Raw genomic sequence first — 17,337 nt, 5'->3', positions numbered from 1 at the left:
CAGCCCCATCTCAGCAAATCGGAAGAAGATCCTGAGCCCCATGGGGGGTGAAGCCTGCAATCGCCAATACCAGGACCCAGGCACGCCTCAGTATACCAGGGGAATTGGGAAGGTACTAGCACAGAGGATCACCAACTGATGAGCTTGCCTATGCACTAGCTCAGCAGAGAAGACCTCCTGTGGTCACACCACCCCTCCCCCACACTTAATGCAGCTAGCTCCAGGGTAATTCTAGGGAAACCCAAAAAGACTTCACCTGGCCTCTGCTTTCCAACATCAGACAGCTCAGCACTAGGTAAGCTGCACCATTTTAGCTTCTAGCTGAAAGAACCAGAGGCCTCAACACACAGTCCCAAGTTTTAGGCCTCAGAACTGTGGGACAGAGGTCCTTGTGCCCCAGATGCAGAGATCTACTTTAAAAGCCAGGAAAAGGGTAATCATCATGTGTAAGAAACAAAGCAGAAAAGAAAAGATCACAGAATCTTTCTGTGGGGACAAGGACAAAAACATGAATACCAGAGAGGTCAGCAATGAGACTGCACTCCCATCTGAAACTTCAGAAAGGAATATGAACTGATTTGAAGCACAAAGAGCATTCTTGGAAGAGCTCAGGAAGGATTTTAAAAGCCAAATTAGAGAAACAGAAGAAAAACTGACTAATGATTTTAAAAATATGAAAGAAGAAATCACAGAAGAATTTAAAAGGAAAACTGGACAAATGGAAAAGGAAGTACAGAACTTAACTGGAGAAAATAACTCCCTAAAAGGGACAACTGTACAGATGGAAAAGGAAATGCAAAAGTTAAGGAAGAAAACAATTTGATAAAAATTAGAATCAGGTAAGTAGAAGTTAATAACTCTATGAGACATCAAGAATCAGTCAAACAGAATCTAAAGAACGAAAAGATAGAAGAAAATGTAAAATATCTAATTGGAAAAACAACTGACCTAGAAAACAGATCCAGGAGAGAAAATCTAAGGATTATTGGTCTACCAGAAAGCCATGATAAAATTAGAGCCTAGACAATATCTTCTAAGAAAACAAAAAGGAAAATTGCCCAGAATCCTTAGATCCTTAGGGCAAAACAGTCATCGAAAGAATCCACTATTCTCCTCCTGAAAGGGATCCCAAACCAAAAACACCAAGGAATATCATTGCCAAATTCCAGAACCATCAAGTGAAGGAGAAAATACTGCAGACAGCCAAAAAGAAACAATTCAAATATCAAGGAGCTACAGTCAGGATCACACAGGACCTTGTAGCTTCTACATTAAAAGATCAGAGGGACTGGAATAACATATCCCATAAGGCAAAGGAGCTGGAACTACAACCAAGAATCAATTACCCAGCAAAGTTGAGCATAATATTTCAGGCAGGGAGAGGGACATTCAATGAAATAAGGGATTTCCAGACCTTCCTGATGAAAAGGCCAGAGCTCAAGAGAAAATTCAATCTTCAAACGCAGGTCTCAAGAGAGGCATAAAGAGGTAAGCAGGGGAAAAAAACTTGTTATTCAATATGGGCAAATTGTTTATATCCTTATAAGGGAAGATGATAATTGTTAATCTTGCGAATTGTATATTTATTATGATACAGAAAAGGATTATATATAGATAGAGGGAGTGGAATAAAGTAAATGATGTCAGGATAAAAATGTGATTTAAGAGTGCAAAGGGATTGTAATGGGAGATATGAAAGGAGGTGTCAGAAAAAGGTAAATTACATCACAGGAAGAGGCACAAAAATATATTACAGTAGAGGGAAAAGGGGAGGGAGATGAGCATTGTTTGAGAGTTACTCTCATCTGATTGGGTTCAGGGAGGAAACAACAAACTCAGTTAAGTATAGGAATACAAGTAGCTCTGTAGGCAGTAGGAGGGCAAGGGGGAAAGAAAAGAGAGGAGAGGCTAAAAAGTAGGGAAGAATAGTAAGGAAAAAGAGAATTAAAAGGGAGGGGGGCTGAAAAAAGGGAGGGAAGGCTGAGGGAGGCAGTGGTCAAAAATTAAAACTCTATTGTGGAGGGGAAGGGAGAACTAAAAGCATAAATGGGGGAAAAGGGGATGGAGGGAAAGACACAGATAGTAATCATAACTGTGAATGGGAATGGGATGAACTCTCCCATAAAATGGAGATGGATAGCAGAATGGATTAAAAACTAAAATCCAACAATGTGCTGTTTACAAGAAACACATCTGAAACAGGGGCATGCACACAGGGTAAAGGTAAAAGGATGGAGCAGAATATATTGTGCTTCAACTGACATAAAAAAAAAAAGCAGGAGTAGCAATCCTAATATCAGACAAAGCAGAAGCAGAAGCAGATATAATCAAAAGAGATAAGTAAGGAAATTATATCCTGCTAAAAACCACCATAGACAATTGAAGCAATTTCATTACTAAACATATATACTCCCAGTAGTATAGCATCCAGATTCTTAGAGGAGAAGTTAAGGGAGTTACAGGAAGAAATAGACAGCAAAACTATACAAAATCTCAACCTCCCCTCTCTCTGAACTTGATAAATCTAACCTCAAAGTGAACCATAAAGAAGTTAAGGAGGTAAATAAAACTCTGGATAAGGTAGATATGACAGATCTTTGGAAAAAACTGAATGGGGATAGAAAGGACTATACCTTTTATTCAGCAGTACATGGCACATATACAAAAACTGACCATGTACTAGGCCATAAAAATCTCACAATCCAGTGCAGAAAAGCAGAGCTAGTCAATGCATCCTTCTCAGATCATAATGCAATAAAAATTAAGCAAAGGGCATGGAAATATAAACCAAAAATTAATTGGAAACTAAACAATCTAATCCTAAAGAATGAATGGTTTAAACATCAAATTATAGAAACAATCAACAATTTCATTCAAGAGAATGACAACAATAAGACAACCTACCAAATCTTATGGGATGCTGCAAAAGCAGTTCTCAGGGGAAGTTTTATATCTTTGAATGAATACATGAATAAAATAGAGAAAGAGTATATCAATGAATTGGGCATGCAGCTGAAAAAGTTAGAAAAAGAACAAATTGAAAATCCCCAAGCGAATACCATATTAGAAATACTGAAAACCGGTACAGGAGCCAAGATGGCGGAGAAGAAAGATACACATATGCTAGCTCCTAACCCACAGTCCATAAAATACCTGTAAAGAAGAACTACCAACAAATTCTGGAGCAGCAGAAGCCACAGAACAAGGGAGTGGAGGATACTTCTGTTCCAGAGAGACCTGAAAAACTGACACCAAAGGTCCGTTGCGCACCTGGACCCGGAGCAGAGCCCAGCCCTGCCTTGGCCCCACGGCACTGAGAGGAGCAGATCCGAGCAGGCTTCAGGGACAGAATCTCCAGAGGCAGCGCAGGACGCTCCACCCACAAGCACCAAAGGTCAGTGAGAGGGTCTTTTCAACCTGCCAAGAGGGGAGTGGGGTGCCCCCATAACTCAGGCCCCCTCGCGAGGCAGCAGCGGAGGCAGCAGCATACAAGGGCTCCCAAAGCAGGCAGGAGCCAGGATCCACTGTTGAAGGACTCTGCATAAACCCCCTGAGGGAACTGAGCCCTGTGTGGCGGCCCTGCCCCAACCTGAGCACCTGAACTTAATATCACACTGAATAGCAGCCCTGCCCCCACCCAAAGCCCTGAGGCTGGGAAGCAGCATTTGAATCTCAGACCCCAAGCACTAACTGGGCAGATCTGGAGGTGAGGCAGGGGTGGAGAGGAAACTCAGAACTCAAGTAACTGGCTGGGAAAATGCCCAGAAAAGGGGGAAAAAAATAAGACCATAGAAGGTTACTTTCCTGGTGAACAGATATTTCCTCCCATCCTTTCAGGTGAGGAAGAACAATGTTTACCATCAGGGAAAGACAGAGAAGTCAAGGCTTCTGTATCCCAAACATCCAAAATAAATATTCAATGGGCTCAGGCCATGGAAGAGCTCAAAAAGGATTTTGAAAATCAAGTTAGAGAGGTGGAGGAAAAACTGGGAAGAGAAATGAGAGACATGCAAGCAAAGCATGAAAAACAAGTTAACACCCTGCTAAAAGAGACCCAAAAAAATGCTGAAGAAAATAACACCCTGAAAAATAAGCTAACTCAATTGGCAAAAGAGGTTCAAAAAGCCAAGGAGGAGAAGAATGCTTCCAAAAGCAGAATTAGCCAAATGGAAAAGGAGGTTCAAAAGCTCACTGAAGAAAACAGCTCTTTAAAAATTAGAATGGAACAGATGGAGGCTAATGACTTTATGAGAAATCAAGAAATCATAAAACAAAACCAAAAGAATGAAAAAATGGAAGATAATGTGAAATATCTCATTGGAAAAACAACTGACCTGAAAAATAGATCCAGGAGAGACAATTTAAAAATTATGGGACTACCTGAAAGCCATGATCAAAAAAAGAGCCTAGACATCATCCTTCATGAAATTATCAAGGAAAACTAGAAATAACGAAAATCAAAGGAGAGATTAATAAAACTGAAATCAAAAAACTATTGAACTAATAAATAAAACTAAGAGTTGGTTTGATGAAAAAAAAACCAATAAAATTGATAAACTTTTGGTCAATTTGAATAAAAAAAAGAAAAAACCAAATTACCAATTACCAATTTCAAAAATGAAAAGGGTGAACTAACCTCCAATGAGGAGGAAATCAAAACAATAATTAGAAATTACTGTGCCCAACTGTTTGCCCATAAATTCAACAATCTAAATGAGATGGATGAATATTTTAAAAAACATAAATTGCCCAGAATAACAGAAGAGGAAGTTGAATACTTAAATAATCCATCTCAGAAAAAGAAATTGAACAAGCCATCAATGAATTCCCTAGGAAAAAATCTCCAGGGTCAAATGAATTTACAAGTGAAATCAATCAAACATTTAAAGAACAGTTAATTTCAATACTATTTAGACCATTTGGGAAAATCACCAAAGAAAGAGTCCTACCAAATTCTTTTTATGATACAAATATAGTTCTGATACCTAAACCAGGAAGAGCCAAAACAGAGAAAGAAAATTATAGACCAATTTTTCTAATGAATAGAGATGCAAAAATTTTAAATGAGATATTAGCAAAAAGAATACAGCAACTTATCCCAAGAATAATACATCATAATCAGGTAGGATTTATACCAGGAATGCAGGGCTGGTTCAATGTTAGGAAAATTATTAGCATTATTGATCATATCAACGACAAAACTAACAGAAACCACATGATTCTCTCAACAGATGCAGAGAAAACTTTTGACAAAATACAATACCCATTCCTATTGAAAACACTGGAAAGCATAGGAATAAATGGCACTTTCCATAAAATAATAAGCAGTATCTACCTAAAGCATCTAAAGATGCCTAAAGTATCTAACATCAGCAAGCACTGTATGCAATGGGGATAAGTTAGATGCATTTCCAATAAGATCAGGGGTGAAACAAGTATGTCTATTATCAGCACTGTTATTCAATATGGTATTAGAAATGCTAGTCGTAGCAATAAGAGAAGAAAAATAAATTGAAGAAATTAGAACAGGCAAAGAAGAAACTAAGCTATCACTCTTTGCAGATGATATGATGATATACTCGGAGAATCCCAGAGAATCAAGTAAAAAACTACTTGAAATAATAAACAACTCTGGCAAAGTTGCAGGTAACAAAATAAACCCAGATAAATCACCTGCATTTCTATATATCACTAACAAAGCCCAACAGCAAGAGATAGAAAGAGAAATCTCATTTAAAGTTACAGTAGACACTATAAAATATCTGGGAGTCTACCTGCCAAAATCAACCCAGGGACTATATGAACAATTACAAAACACTTTTCACACAAATAAAGTCAGATCTAAATAAAAGGAAAAACATCAGTTGCTCGTGGGTAGGCCGAGTTAATATAATAAAAGTGATCATTCAACCTAAATTAATTTACTTATTCAGTGCCATACCAATCAAACTACCAGATAATTATTTTCTAGAGCTGGAAAAAATAATATCAAAATTCATCTGGAAGAAAAAAAGGTCCAGAATATCAAGACAACTAACGAAAAGAAATGCTAGGGAAGGTGGCCTAGCCCTACCAGATCTCAAATTGTATTATAAAGCAGCAATTCTCAAAGCCACTTGGTACTGCTAAGAAACATAGGGGTAGATCAGTGGAATAGGTTAGGTACTCAAGACATAGTAGTCAATGAATATAGCAATCTACTCTTTGATAAACCCAAGGACCCCAACTTCTGGGATGACAAGTTACTATGTGACAAAAATTGCTGGGAAAACTGGATAGCAGAGTGGTAGAAACTGGGCATAGACCAATGCCTGACATCATACACAAGAATAAAGTCCAAATGGATACATGACCTAGGTATAAAGATTGATACTATAAACAAATTAGGGGAGCAAGGAATAATGTATTTGTCAGATTTATGGAGAATGGAGAAATTTTTGACAAAACAAGAGATAGTGAACATTATGAAGTGCAAAATGGATAATTTTGATTACATTAAATTGAAAAGTTTTTGCACAAACAAACTCAATGCAACCAAGATTAGGAGGAAAGCAGAAAACGGAAAGAATTTTTGCAAGTAGTGTCTGTGATAAAAGCGTAATTTCTAAAATACATGGAGAACTGAGTCAAATGTACAAGAATACAAGTCATTCCTCAATTGATAAATGGTCAAAGAATATGAACAGGGAGGTTTCAGAGAAAGAAATTAAAGCTATCTATAATCATATGAAAAAATGTTTAAATCACTATTGATTAGAGAGATGCAAATCAAAACAACTCTGAGGTACCACATCATACCTATCAGATTGGCTAACGTGACAAAACAGGAAGAAGATAAATGTTGGAGAAGATGTGGGAGAGTTGGAGCACTAATTCATTATTCATGGAGCTGTGAGCTGATCCAACCATTCTGGAGAGCAATTTAGAACTATGCCCAAAAGGCTACAAAAATGTGCATACCCTCTGACCTAGCAATATTGCTTTTGGAACTCTATTCCAAAGAGATCACAGAAATAGGAAAGGATCCCACACATACAAAAATATTTATAGCAGCTCTCTTTGTGGTGGTCAAAAACTGGAAATCAAGGGGATGACCATCATTTGGGGAATGGCTGAACAAATTGCAGTATATGAATGTAATGGAATACTATTGTGCTATGAGAAATGATGAACAGGAAGACTTCAGAGAAGCCTGGAAAGATTTATATGAACTGATGCTGAGTGAAAGGAGCAGAACCAGGTGAATTTTGTACACAGCAACAACCATAGTGTGTGAGGAATTTTTCTGGTAGACTTAGTACTTCATTTCAATGCAAGGACTTAAAAAATTTCCAATGGATTCTTGAGGCAAAACACCTTTCACATCCAGAGAAAGAGCTATGGAATTGGATCTCAGATAGAAGCAGACCATTTTCTTCTGTATTATGTTTTGTTTTGTTTTATGGTTCCTCTCATTCATTTTAATGCTTCTATGTAACAAGTATTTAATAGGAATGTATGTGTAGAACCTATATAAGATTGTATGCCATCTCAGGGAGGGAGTGGTGAGGGAGGGGGAATGAAGGGGAGCTAGGGGAAAAAAATCTAAGATATATGGAAGTGATTGTTGAACACTGAAAACAAATAAAATAATTAAATTAAAAAAAGGAAATTTCAATTAATATCAATTAATTATCCTTATTACTCAAGATTTTTATCATGAAATTACATCAATGTTAAAAAAATTACTTTGCCAAGGGGTACAACTTTAAATATATTTTTCAGGTTTTCTTACTGTTTACATTTAGTAACAACTGAAAATATAGTGAAAAGATGCAACTCTTGCTCCTCTTGAACTAAAGAGAGACTGATGATGGTTGGTAGTTGTGGGTCACATGACAAACAGGAGAGAGTGTGCAGTTGGCAACATACCCACCAAGTTACACGATGGACACAATAGTGACTAGTGGAAAGTGGGTTAAATGGGGCATGTATAAAGCACCTGTTACATTTTTAGTTTCTTTTACATCCTCTACATTTTTTGCAGGCTGTCTGAAATCCTCTGGCAGGCCCCAAGCAGGCCTTTGTGCAGCCCTGACTAAGACACTCAGTTGGGTATAAAAATCTATCTTATCATACAGGAAAGTGGGAGAGGAGGAGATAAAAGAAAAGGAGTGGGAGGGTTGACAGAAGGGAGTGTAGATTGGGGGAGGTGGTAGTCAGAAACGAAATGTTTCTGGATGGATAGAGCAAAAGGAGAGAAAGTAGCATAAACAGGAGAAATACACAATAATCCTAAGTGTGAAAAAAATTTTATATCACGTTTCTCTGATAAAAGCGTCATTTCTCAAATATATAGAGAACTGACTCAAATTTATAAAAATAAGAACCATTCCTCAGTTAATAAACAGTCAAAGGATATGAAGTTTTCAGAAAAAGAAATCAAAACTATAGTCATATGAAAAAATGCTCTAAATCACTGATGAGTAAAATGCAAATTAAAATAATTGCCACCCAACACCTAGCCAATGAGTTAATATGATAGAAAACGAAAATGACAAATGTTGAAAAGGATGTGGGAAAATTGGGCCACTACAGCATTGTTGGTGGAATTGTGAACTAATTTAACCATTCTGCAGGGCAATTTGGAAGTATGCTCAAAAGGCTATCAAATCATTCATATCCTTTCACCCAACAATACCACAACTAGGTCTCTATTCCAAAGAGATAAAAAACAAAAAGGAAAAGGACCTATATTTAAGAAATATTTATAGCAACTCCTTTTTGGTACCAAAGAATTGGATATGGAGGGGATGCCCATCAATATCGGAATGGCTGAACATGTTATGGTATGATTGTGGTGGAATATCATACTATAAGAAATGATACTCTGAAAAACTTGGAAAGACTTACATAAACTGATACAGAGTGAACTGAGCAGAAACAGGAAAACACTGTACATAGTAATAACAATGATGAACAACAGTCAACTGTGAATGACTTAGCTTTTCTCAGCAACAGAATGATCCAAGATAATTTCTAAAGGACCTATGATGAAAAATACTATCCACCTCCAGATGAAGAACTGATGGAGACTGAACGCAACTTGAAGCATACTTTTTTTTTAAACTTTATTTTTCTTGTTTTTTTTCTTTGGGTCTGACCTTTCTTTCAAAACATGATTAATATGGAAATGTTTTACATGGCTGCACATGGACAACCTATGTCAAACTATTTGCCTTTTCAATGAGGGAGGGAAGGAGGGAATTTGAAACTCAAAATTTTAAAAAACAAATGTTTAAAATTGTTTTACAAGTAATGAGGTGAAAATAAAAAATTTCCTCTTTTTGAAAAAAACTAACTAAAATATCCATACCTGTTTAATCCCACTGCATGGCATATACCCCATAGAGGTCAAAGACAGAAAGACAGATCCTATATGTACACACTAAAATATTGATAGAACTTACTTAAGAACTTTACATGGTAGCAAAGAAATGGAAACAAAAGTAGGGCTCAATCAATTGGGGAATGGATAAACAAAGCTGTAGTACATAAATACAATGGATGTGCTCATAATGTGCTCATAAAAAATGGAGACTACCATGACTTCAGAGAAGCATGAGAAGACTTATATGAAATCGTTCAGACTGAAATAAGCAGAACCAGGAAAACAACATAAACAATGACAACAACGTCAAAAGAAAGAATGAAAGTACGAAACTGACACTGGGTAATTATAATGATCAGCCTTGGTCCTGGAGTTGAGAAAGTGCACCTTCCTCCCCTTCACTTGAGTAACAGAGGACGATGGGTATGAAACACAGCATATGTTGTAGGACATGGTTGATGAGTTAGTTAATCTAGCCCTGATCTCACGGGTTTTCCTCTTGTACATTTTTCAGCTAGCTGGATGGGGTGGTAATAGGGATCTGTTTGGAAATAAATGTAATATCAAAGCAAAAAGCATCAATAAAAATAAGTTAGTTTTTTTTAAATAAACAAAGGCCTGGGGATGCTAGACAGCTAGACATTTCAAATACAATGATGCATGTTAACATATTCTGCTCCCTACAGCCCAAGAACAAGATGTCACCTAAACAATTTACCTTCACCCTTAACTCACCTCTGCCTGTCTTCTCACTATGTCCATCTCTCACTTTCTCTACATGAGGCTCTCTCAAGCTCTCTGGCTGTCTCTGATGTCTTATGTCTCTTCGCTGTGCTTCTTTTTCTCTATTTTTTTCCAGCACTTTTGTCTTTCTTTCCTTATTTATTTTCTCATAGCACAGAACTGAAATACAGGTATTATTGTTTGTCATGTACATGTTGAACAGTTTTATGTTCTTAATTTTAAAGCCAGTAAACAGAACCAATTCAATCTACAGCTTTTGCCCACCCCAAAAAGTAAATTAAATTGCTTTTTATTTATCTATATCCTTCTCCTGAATTATTTCTCTGAGTCAGTGGACCTAACCAGGAGTAACTGCTATTTCTAGCCTCCTTGAAAGGTTGGGAGAAGATGAACAGCTTAGACTCCATTCCCCAAAGGCATTACAGAAGACTTCTGAGGTAAAATTTCGGCAAAAAACAGAAGCACACTTATGCAAACCCTATTTCTAGCTTCAACAATGCTGCTTTGAACATTATACAGGATTCTTACTTCTTACAGCTAAAGTCACATTATCTCACCAGGCTCTACCAAGTATATAGTTACTGAAATAGCCAATATTTAAATAAGTGAGATTCTGACACACAGAACCAAATTATGCCTCAGGCTTAACAGAGTAATGGTGTATTGGAAGGAAAAAAATACTATAATTTTTTTAAAAGTCACATTAACATATCTGTTTTGTCCCATTAATAAAGTTTCAAAATGCATTGCTTCTTTCTACAAAACCCCTGAATTTTTTTTTTTACACTAAAGAAAATCTCCATATTATAAGGAAACATCTGGGGGTAGACTTCAGAAAGAAGAAGATAAGAAAAGCAATAAACACATGGGATATTTTTGTGGAAAGAAAATAATAGTGAAAACCGAACCAAGATAGCTTAACATGCTTTCCACTCTCACGCCTAACAAATTCTTACAAATCCTCTGGTATTTGCTTTGCAGGCTGGAGAGAAATATGAAAACAAAGTGAGCCTACAAACAGAAAAGAGACTATTACAGTCTTCCTAGGTTATGGCTTCAAGGACAGATTCTTGTTGATGAAAGAGAAAGAGAGATGTTAACAGGGGTGTTAATTGGAAGAAACTCTACTTACCAGAGTCAAGCTAAAAAGCCCAGTTTTCCTGGCAGACAGTTCACTGTTCCAACAGAAGGTCTGTACAGTGGAGTGAAATCCTATCAGATTATTCCATTTGTCCCTGTAAGGCACAAAGAGCAGGTGTTGGCTGCAATGTCACAACTCAGAGACTCTAAAAATCACATTATCATCTTTTCACTATGGAATCCTTTCCGATGAACTAGAACAAGGAACTTCAACATGACCCAATCCAATGCTCTTCAAAGACTTCAAAGAATATCAGTGTTACACACCCATGGCAGCATCAGTACCAACACTATAAGGAACAAAGCATTTTCCCAATTATTTAATCCTGTAGTTAACAGAAGCTATGATGTGCCAACTGGCCAGGAAGGAATTGGAACTCTAGGTTGTTTGGGGCAGTTCATTTGTGAGCATCGATCTTGAGATGGAAGGAAGGGCTCTCCCTGAATCTCAGTTTCCTCATCTAGCTTTGAGTTAGTAAATCTCTGTAGTCCTATACAATTTCAGATCTATGATCTGATGAGCCTCCAACTCAGAGAGATCTGTGCTCTAATCCTAGCTTAGCACATTAACTGACTATGTGACCTATGTGTTTCCTGATAAATCAAATGGAGAGGCAAACCTACTGACCACCTTCCACTTTTAATCCTGTATTTTCCTATAACTATAATAGGCCATAAGCACTGACTTGCTTTTTATCTCCTAGCGAATCTTGAGAGTAAAAATCTAGATAAATTTCCCCATAAAAAAAAAAAAAAGATGACACCAAATAACTTTTCAAAGTAGCTATGATGGGGAATTAAATGATAGTAAAGAACTCTTAAAAGTGATGATATTATAAATGATCAGGCATTTCATAAATAGCATTCAGACTTCAAGAATAAATTAAACCCCAGAAGGCATGAAATGCAGATACAAATCCAGACTTACTGGAACAAATGACATAAATTCCATAGTTCCCCCTCTGGCATGAGTGGATGCTGCAAAAATCACTTGAAAATATCATAGCTGGTACACTGAAAGTTTTGTGGTGTTAGCTAAGATCTGAGTTTGCACAGAGTAAGATGAAGCAAATACTAAACTAGGAAAATGAACACAAAATGTAATAGGAGGCAAACATCATTACAAAGCAAAGCAAAAACATCATGTTAGTGCCAGGGTAACAAATGCCACACCTTCAAATATACCCCTGGACAACTCTACTCTGCAGAGACATAATCTGGTGCCATAGGAAAAAAGACAGACTTGTTGACAGCAGAGCTTGAGTGTCAGATATTAATTTAGGCACAAAACAAGGCAAAATAAGTAGATGTATTCATGTTCCAGGTTCAGCACTTACTAGATGCATGAGAACGTACAAGTCAATTTACCTCCTAGAGACTATTTCCATATTTGTAAAATGGGAATAACACTTCCACTACCTCCCTCACAGGGTGGTGAGGAAGAAAGAGGTTTGTAAATCTTTAATAGCTAGATAAGTGTGTGCCATTGCTATTAAGTATGAGTGGGAAAGGAATTCAACTTGGTCTGTCTAGCCCTAGAGAGCAGAAGGAGAAGCAAGAGATTGAAACTGAAAAGGACAAATTTAGGCTTGGTGTCAAGAAAAACTTCCTACTAATTAGAGCTGCCAAAGAAAAGAGCGTCATTAACACACAAAAACACACAGAGAGAAAGAGATGAAAAAAAGCTTTCTTCTATTGAAAGCATGGCACAAACATTCAGGGCAATTTTGTTACTACCTTAGGTAGCAAATTTAACATAAACTTAAAAAAAAAAACTACATAGGAGAAAGTCAGTTTCATATACATTTTTCTTTCTTCTTTGTATATTGGAGTTTTGCATTTATTTGATGATTAAGTTCATAATTAAAAAGAAATCAAAACAGAACAGTCAACCAGAGCTATGAAAATTGGTAATGGTGGCCTCCCACTGGAGGTCTGAGCAAAGGCAGGATCGCCATTTGTCATCAATGTTGAAGATAAGATTCTTGTCCTAAGAAACCAAATGTCATCTGAGGTCCTTTACAATTCTGTAATCATTATCATTACTATTATTATTAAGAGGAGAGAGATAAGGAAACTCCTTCTACCAATAGTGGACAGCACCTTCTCTAAGAGAGTTGCCTAAAAGATGGAAAAGCTAAATGACTTGGCCAGGGTCACACAGCCAGAGTATGCTGGGGGTAGGATTTGAAACCAGGGCTTCCTGGCTCTGAGACTGGCTGTCAATCTAGTACACCATAGAGCCTCTCACAATGATGTCTATTCCAATTTAAGGTTTACAGCTGAGAAACCAGAGCAGGTAGCTGAGAACAGGAAGGATTCTGTAGTTTAATCATTTTGAACCTGGAAAGTCTTCCAGCTAAATGACAGGGGTTTGGGTCAGCAGCAGTCAACCAGGTACAAACCTAACTAATGCATTTCAATCAGTCAGTCAATGAACATTTATTAAGCACTTACTATATGCTAGGCACTGTACACAGGGATACAAAAAGAGGCAAAAGAAAGCCCTTGCCCTCAAGAAGCTCAGAATCTCCCAGACTCAGCTGGGTTTAGGAGCTTACAAAGCTTGACCAGGACAGTGATCAGATTAGGTCAGACCACTTGGTACACATGTTGGTAAGTCTCTGGTCTGGGTTGCCCCTGAGATTCTGACAGAAAACAACATTCATTGTGTTGATAAAGCAGTAGTAGGACCCCAAGCAACATAAATCAGGACTAAACAAGACCCAGATATTCCCACCAGAAGTATATGAATAAACAAAGATTTCCACCATAAAGGGGTGTGTATGGTGCTGGCGATACCCCAGACACAAACCCAGAAGAAAAGCCTACCTGCAAAATATTTATAAACAAAGCCTAATAGGCAGTTAGGTGGTACAATGGATAGAGTGCTGGGTCTGGAGTCAGAAAGAACTGAGTTCAAAGGAAACCTTGGATACTTACTAGCTATCTGCCCCTGGGCAAATCACTCCACCTCTGTCTACCCCAGTCTCTTTAACTGTCAAATGGGGATAACAACAGCATTTGCTTCCTAGGATCTGTAAGGATCAAATGAGATAATATTTGCAAAGTGCTTAGCACGATATCTGGAACACAGTAAGCACTTAGCAGATACTTATTGTCTTCCCTATCCCCCAAGAAAAACAACCTGGATATAAGGTCAACTAGAATTTCTAGAATAAATAAATCAAGAGTTAAAAACTTATTCTGTAGATGAAATGGGAATGTTAGAAGAAAGAATGAGGAAAGAAGTGACGGTTTGGGAGAAAAGACTTAAAGGTGAGTTATCATCTTTGAAATAATAGATACAAAACCTTGCCCATGTAACAGACACTTTGAAAATTAGAATGGAACACACAGACGTTAATGACTCCATGAGACAACCAGAAATATTAAAACAAAGTCAAAGGACTGAAAACATAGGAGAAAATGTAAGGCATCTTATTTCAAAAACAACTGATCTGGAAAACAAGTCAAGGAGACATAATTTAAGGATCACTGCATTCTCTGAGACCCATGACCAAGGAAAAAAGAAACAGCCTGAGCACCATATTCCAGGAAATCATACAAGGAAACTGTCCATATCCACTAGAACCAAAGGACAGAGTGAAAATAGCAAGAATTCACCAGTCATCTCCTAAAAGAAACCCCAAAGTGAAAACTCTTGAGTTCCCAGGTCAATGAAAAAATACTGCAAGCAGTTAACGAAGAAAGAATTCAGGTACCAAGGCACTGTGGTGTGAGGGAAAAATGCAAGAGTTGGGAGGAAAATTGGAGGTACTTATATCACATAATTGGGATATGTGAGAAATAGACTATTCAGACAAGGAGGAAAGGGTGGGAAGAACAGGCAATACCTGAACCTTATTTTCATCTGAACTTGTCAAGGAAAGTTAGAACACATACATATACAGACACACACAAAGAAATTGTGCAGAAATATACTTAAGAAAATGGAAGAGAAAGAAGAGGAGAAGTAGGAATAAAAGGGAAGGAAAATTCAGGGAGGTATTAATCATAAGCAAAACAAATTCTCACCACAGTGAATGGAGAACAAAGTAGAGTTTGAAAGGGTAAGAACCTGTGACTATGGTCTGGGGGAGGAGAAGAAAAGCATGGATGCATAGGCTGACAGCACGGACCACAGAACACTGGTGCTAAGCATAATACTCCCTCACTTCTTTTTTGTAAAGAGGTGGCAGAGAAAAAAGGAAAAAGTATAAGACAAATAGGAAAGAGAGATATACACAATTAACAATCATAACTGTTGATGGGACAAATTTACCCAGAAAACAGAGGAGGATAGCAGAATGATTTAGAAAACAGTGTGCTATTTGCAAGAAATATGAAGATTCAAAAAGAGTTAAAAGAAGGGGCTGACGCAAAATCTAGTATAATTCAGCTTAACTCAAAAAAGCAGAGATAGCCATCAAATTTTCACTCGAGACAACAGTAAAAATAGAGTTGTTTAAAAGAGATAAGCAGAGAAACTACATTCTGCTGAATGGTCTGTTAATTCATACACAAAGAATTAATATCGATACTTAACATATATGCACCAAAAGGCATAGCACCTAAATTCTTCAATGAAAATCTAAAGGTGTTATAAGAAGAAATAGACACTAAAACTCTAATAGTCAGGGGTCTCAAAGTATTCCCTTTCAGACCTAGAGAAATCTAATAAAAAGAAAGAAAGAAACAAATTAAGGGCCTAATGTTAGAAATAATACGTCTCAGATAATTACTGGATATAAAAAAGTGCATTTTCCACCTAGGCTAGGCATTTTTATTAGAAATGTCCATAAAAACCTCACAATGGGCTCTCTCTTCGCCGGTGCCATGCCCATCCTCAGGCCCCTCGTGAAGCCCAAGATCGTCAAGAAGAGGACCAAGAAGTTCATCCGGCACCAGTCCGACAGATATATCAAGAGAAACTGGTGTAAACCAAGAGGCATTGACAACAGGGTGCAAAAGCTATTCAAGGGCCAGATCTTGATGCCCAATATTGGTTATGGAAGCAATAAGAAGACAAAACACATGCTACCAAGTGGATTCAGGAAGTTTTTGGTGCACAGTGTCAAAGAGCTAGAAGTGCTTCTGATGTGCAACAAATCCTACTGTGCTGAAACTGCTCACAATGTTTCCTCTAAGAATCAGAAAGTTATTGTTGAGACAAGCAGCTCAGCTGGCCACCAAGGTCACCAATCCAAATGCTAGACTGAGGAGTGAAGAAAATGAGTAAAAAGCTTTGCATGCTTTTTTTGTGTTAAATAAACCTTGAAACCACCAGAAAAACAAACAAACAAAAAAACCTCACAATGCAGAAAAGCAGAAATATTAAAGATCTTTTACTTATATTCAATAAAATTATATTTAATAAAAGCCCACTGAATAAAGAACCAAAAACTAATTGGAGGATAATTTGTTTAATTCTAAAGAATCGGTGGGTCAAAGAACAAACTGTAGAAACAACAGCTAATCTAAGTAACAATGACAACAGAATGACAAACCAAAATTTGGAACATGTAGCCAAAGAAGTCTTTAGGGGGAAATGTGCATCTCTAAACAGTTTTATCAACAAAAGCAAGGGGGAAAAACCCAGATAAATGAATTGGGCACATAACTAATAAAACTACAAAACCAAACAATCTAAAGCCCCATGAAACAACAGAACGAAAATCCCAAAAATCAAAGATGAGATTTTACAAAACTGGAAACAAATATACCATCGACTTAATAAATAGACTAAGAGCTGGTGTTTGGGGGGAAAATAATAACAGATAAATCAATGATAATTTATCAATATAAAAACAGAATTCATAGCAAATGAAAAAATTATTAGAAACTATTTTCTGAATTATATGCCACTTAAATGAAATGGATTCATTTAGTGCACCTACCACGTGCTAGGCACTGTGTTAATCACTGGGGATACAAAAAGAGGCAAACAACAGTCCTTAACTTCAAGGAGCTCATAATCTAATGGGGGAAACAACAACAAACAAACAAGCAAAAATCCATACAAAACAAGATATAAAGTTACAGAATAAACAGGAAATAATTAAGAGACAGAAGACGCTAGA

The 17,337-nt window shown here is 37.2% G+C and overlaps 2 protein-coding genes across 5 annotated transcripts in view; one reads left to right on the top strand and one right to left on the bottom strand.

The window, feature by feature from the left end:
* ACSF3 (acyl-CoA synthetase family member 3) overlaps nucleotides 1-17,337 on the bottom strand; it is a 250,324-nt gene that overhangs the window by 208,958 nt on the left and 24,029 nt on the right. For 2 of the 4 annotated variants that reach the window (XM_072636361.1, XM_072636357.1), the window contains exon 2: nucleotides 11,247-11,349. The gene's annotated coding sequence lies outside the window, so the exon portion shown is untranslated. Of the gene's footprint in view, nucleotides 1-10,105; nucleotides 10,274-11,246; nucleotides 11,350-14,197; nucleotides 14,293-17,337 lie in introns of those variants that run through there. The other 2 variants (XM_072636359.1, XM_072636362.1) reach the window with 2 other exon arrangements.
* On the top strand, nucleotides 16,094-16,471 carry LOC140521386 (large ribosomal subunit protein eL32-like). Its single transcript, XM_072636363.1, has one exon. The coding sequence runs from the start codon at nucleotides 16,094-16,096 to the stop codon at nucleotides 16,469-16,471; it is 378 nt and encodes a 125-aa protein (XP_072492464.1).

The sequence above is a fragment of the Notamacropus eugenii genome, chromosome 1 (genome assembly GCF_028372415.1).
Source record: "Notamacropus eugenii isolate mMacEug1 chromosome 1, mMacEug1.pri_v2, whole genome shotgun sequence".
In the NCBI taxonomy this organism is placed as follows: Eukaryota; Metazoa; Chordata; class Mammalia; order Diprotodontia; family Macropodidae; genus Notamacropus; species Notamacropus eugenii.
This window is presented reverse-complemented; position numbering and strand designations above follow the sequence as displayed.

Coding starts and splice junctions, on each gene's coding strand:
- LOC140521386 (XM_072636363.1), top strand. CDS start 16,094: ATGCCCATCCTCAGGCCCCTCGTGAAGCCCAAGATCGTCAAGAAGAGG.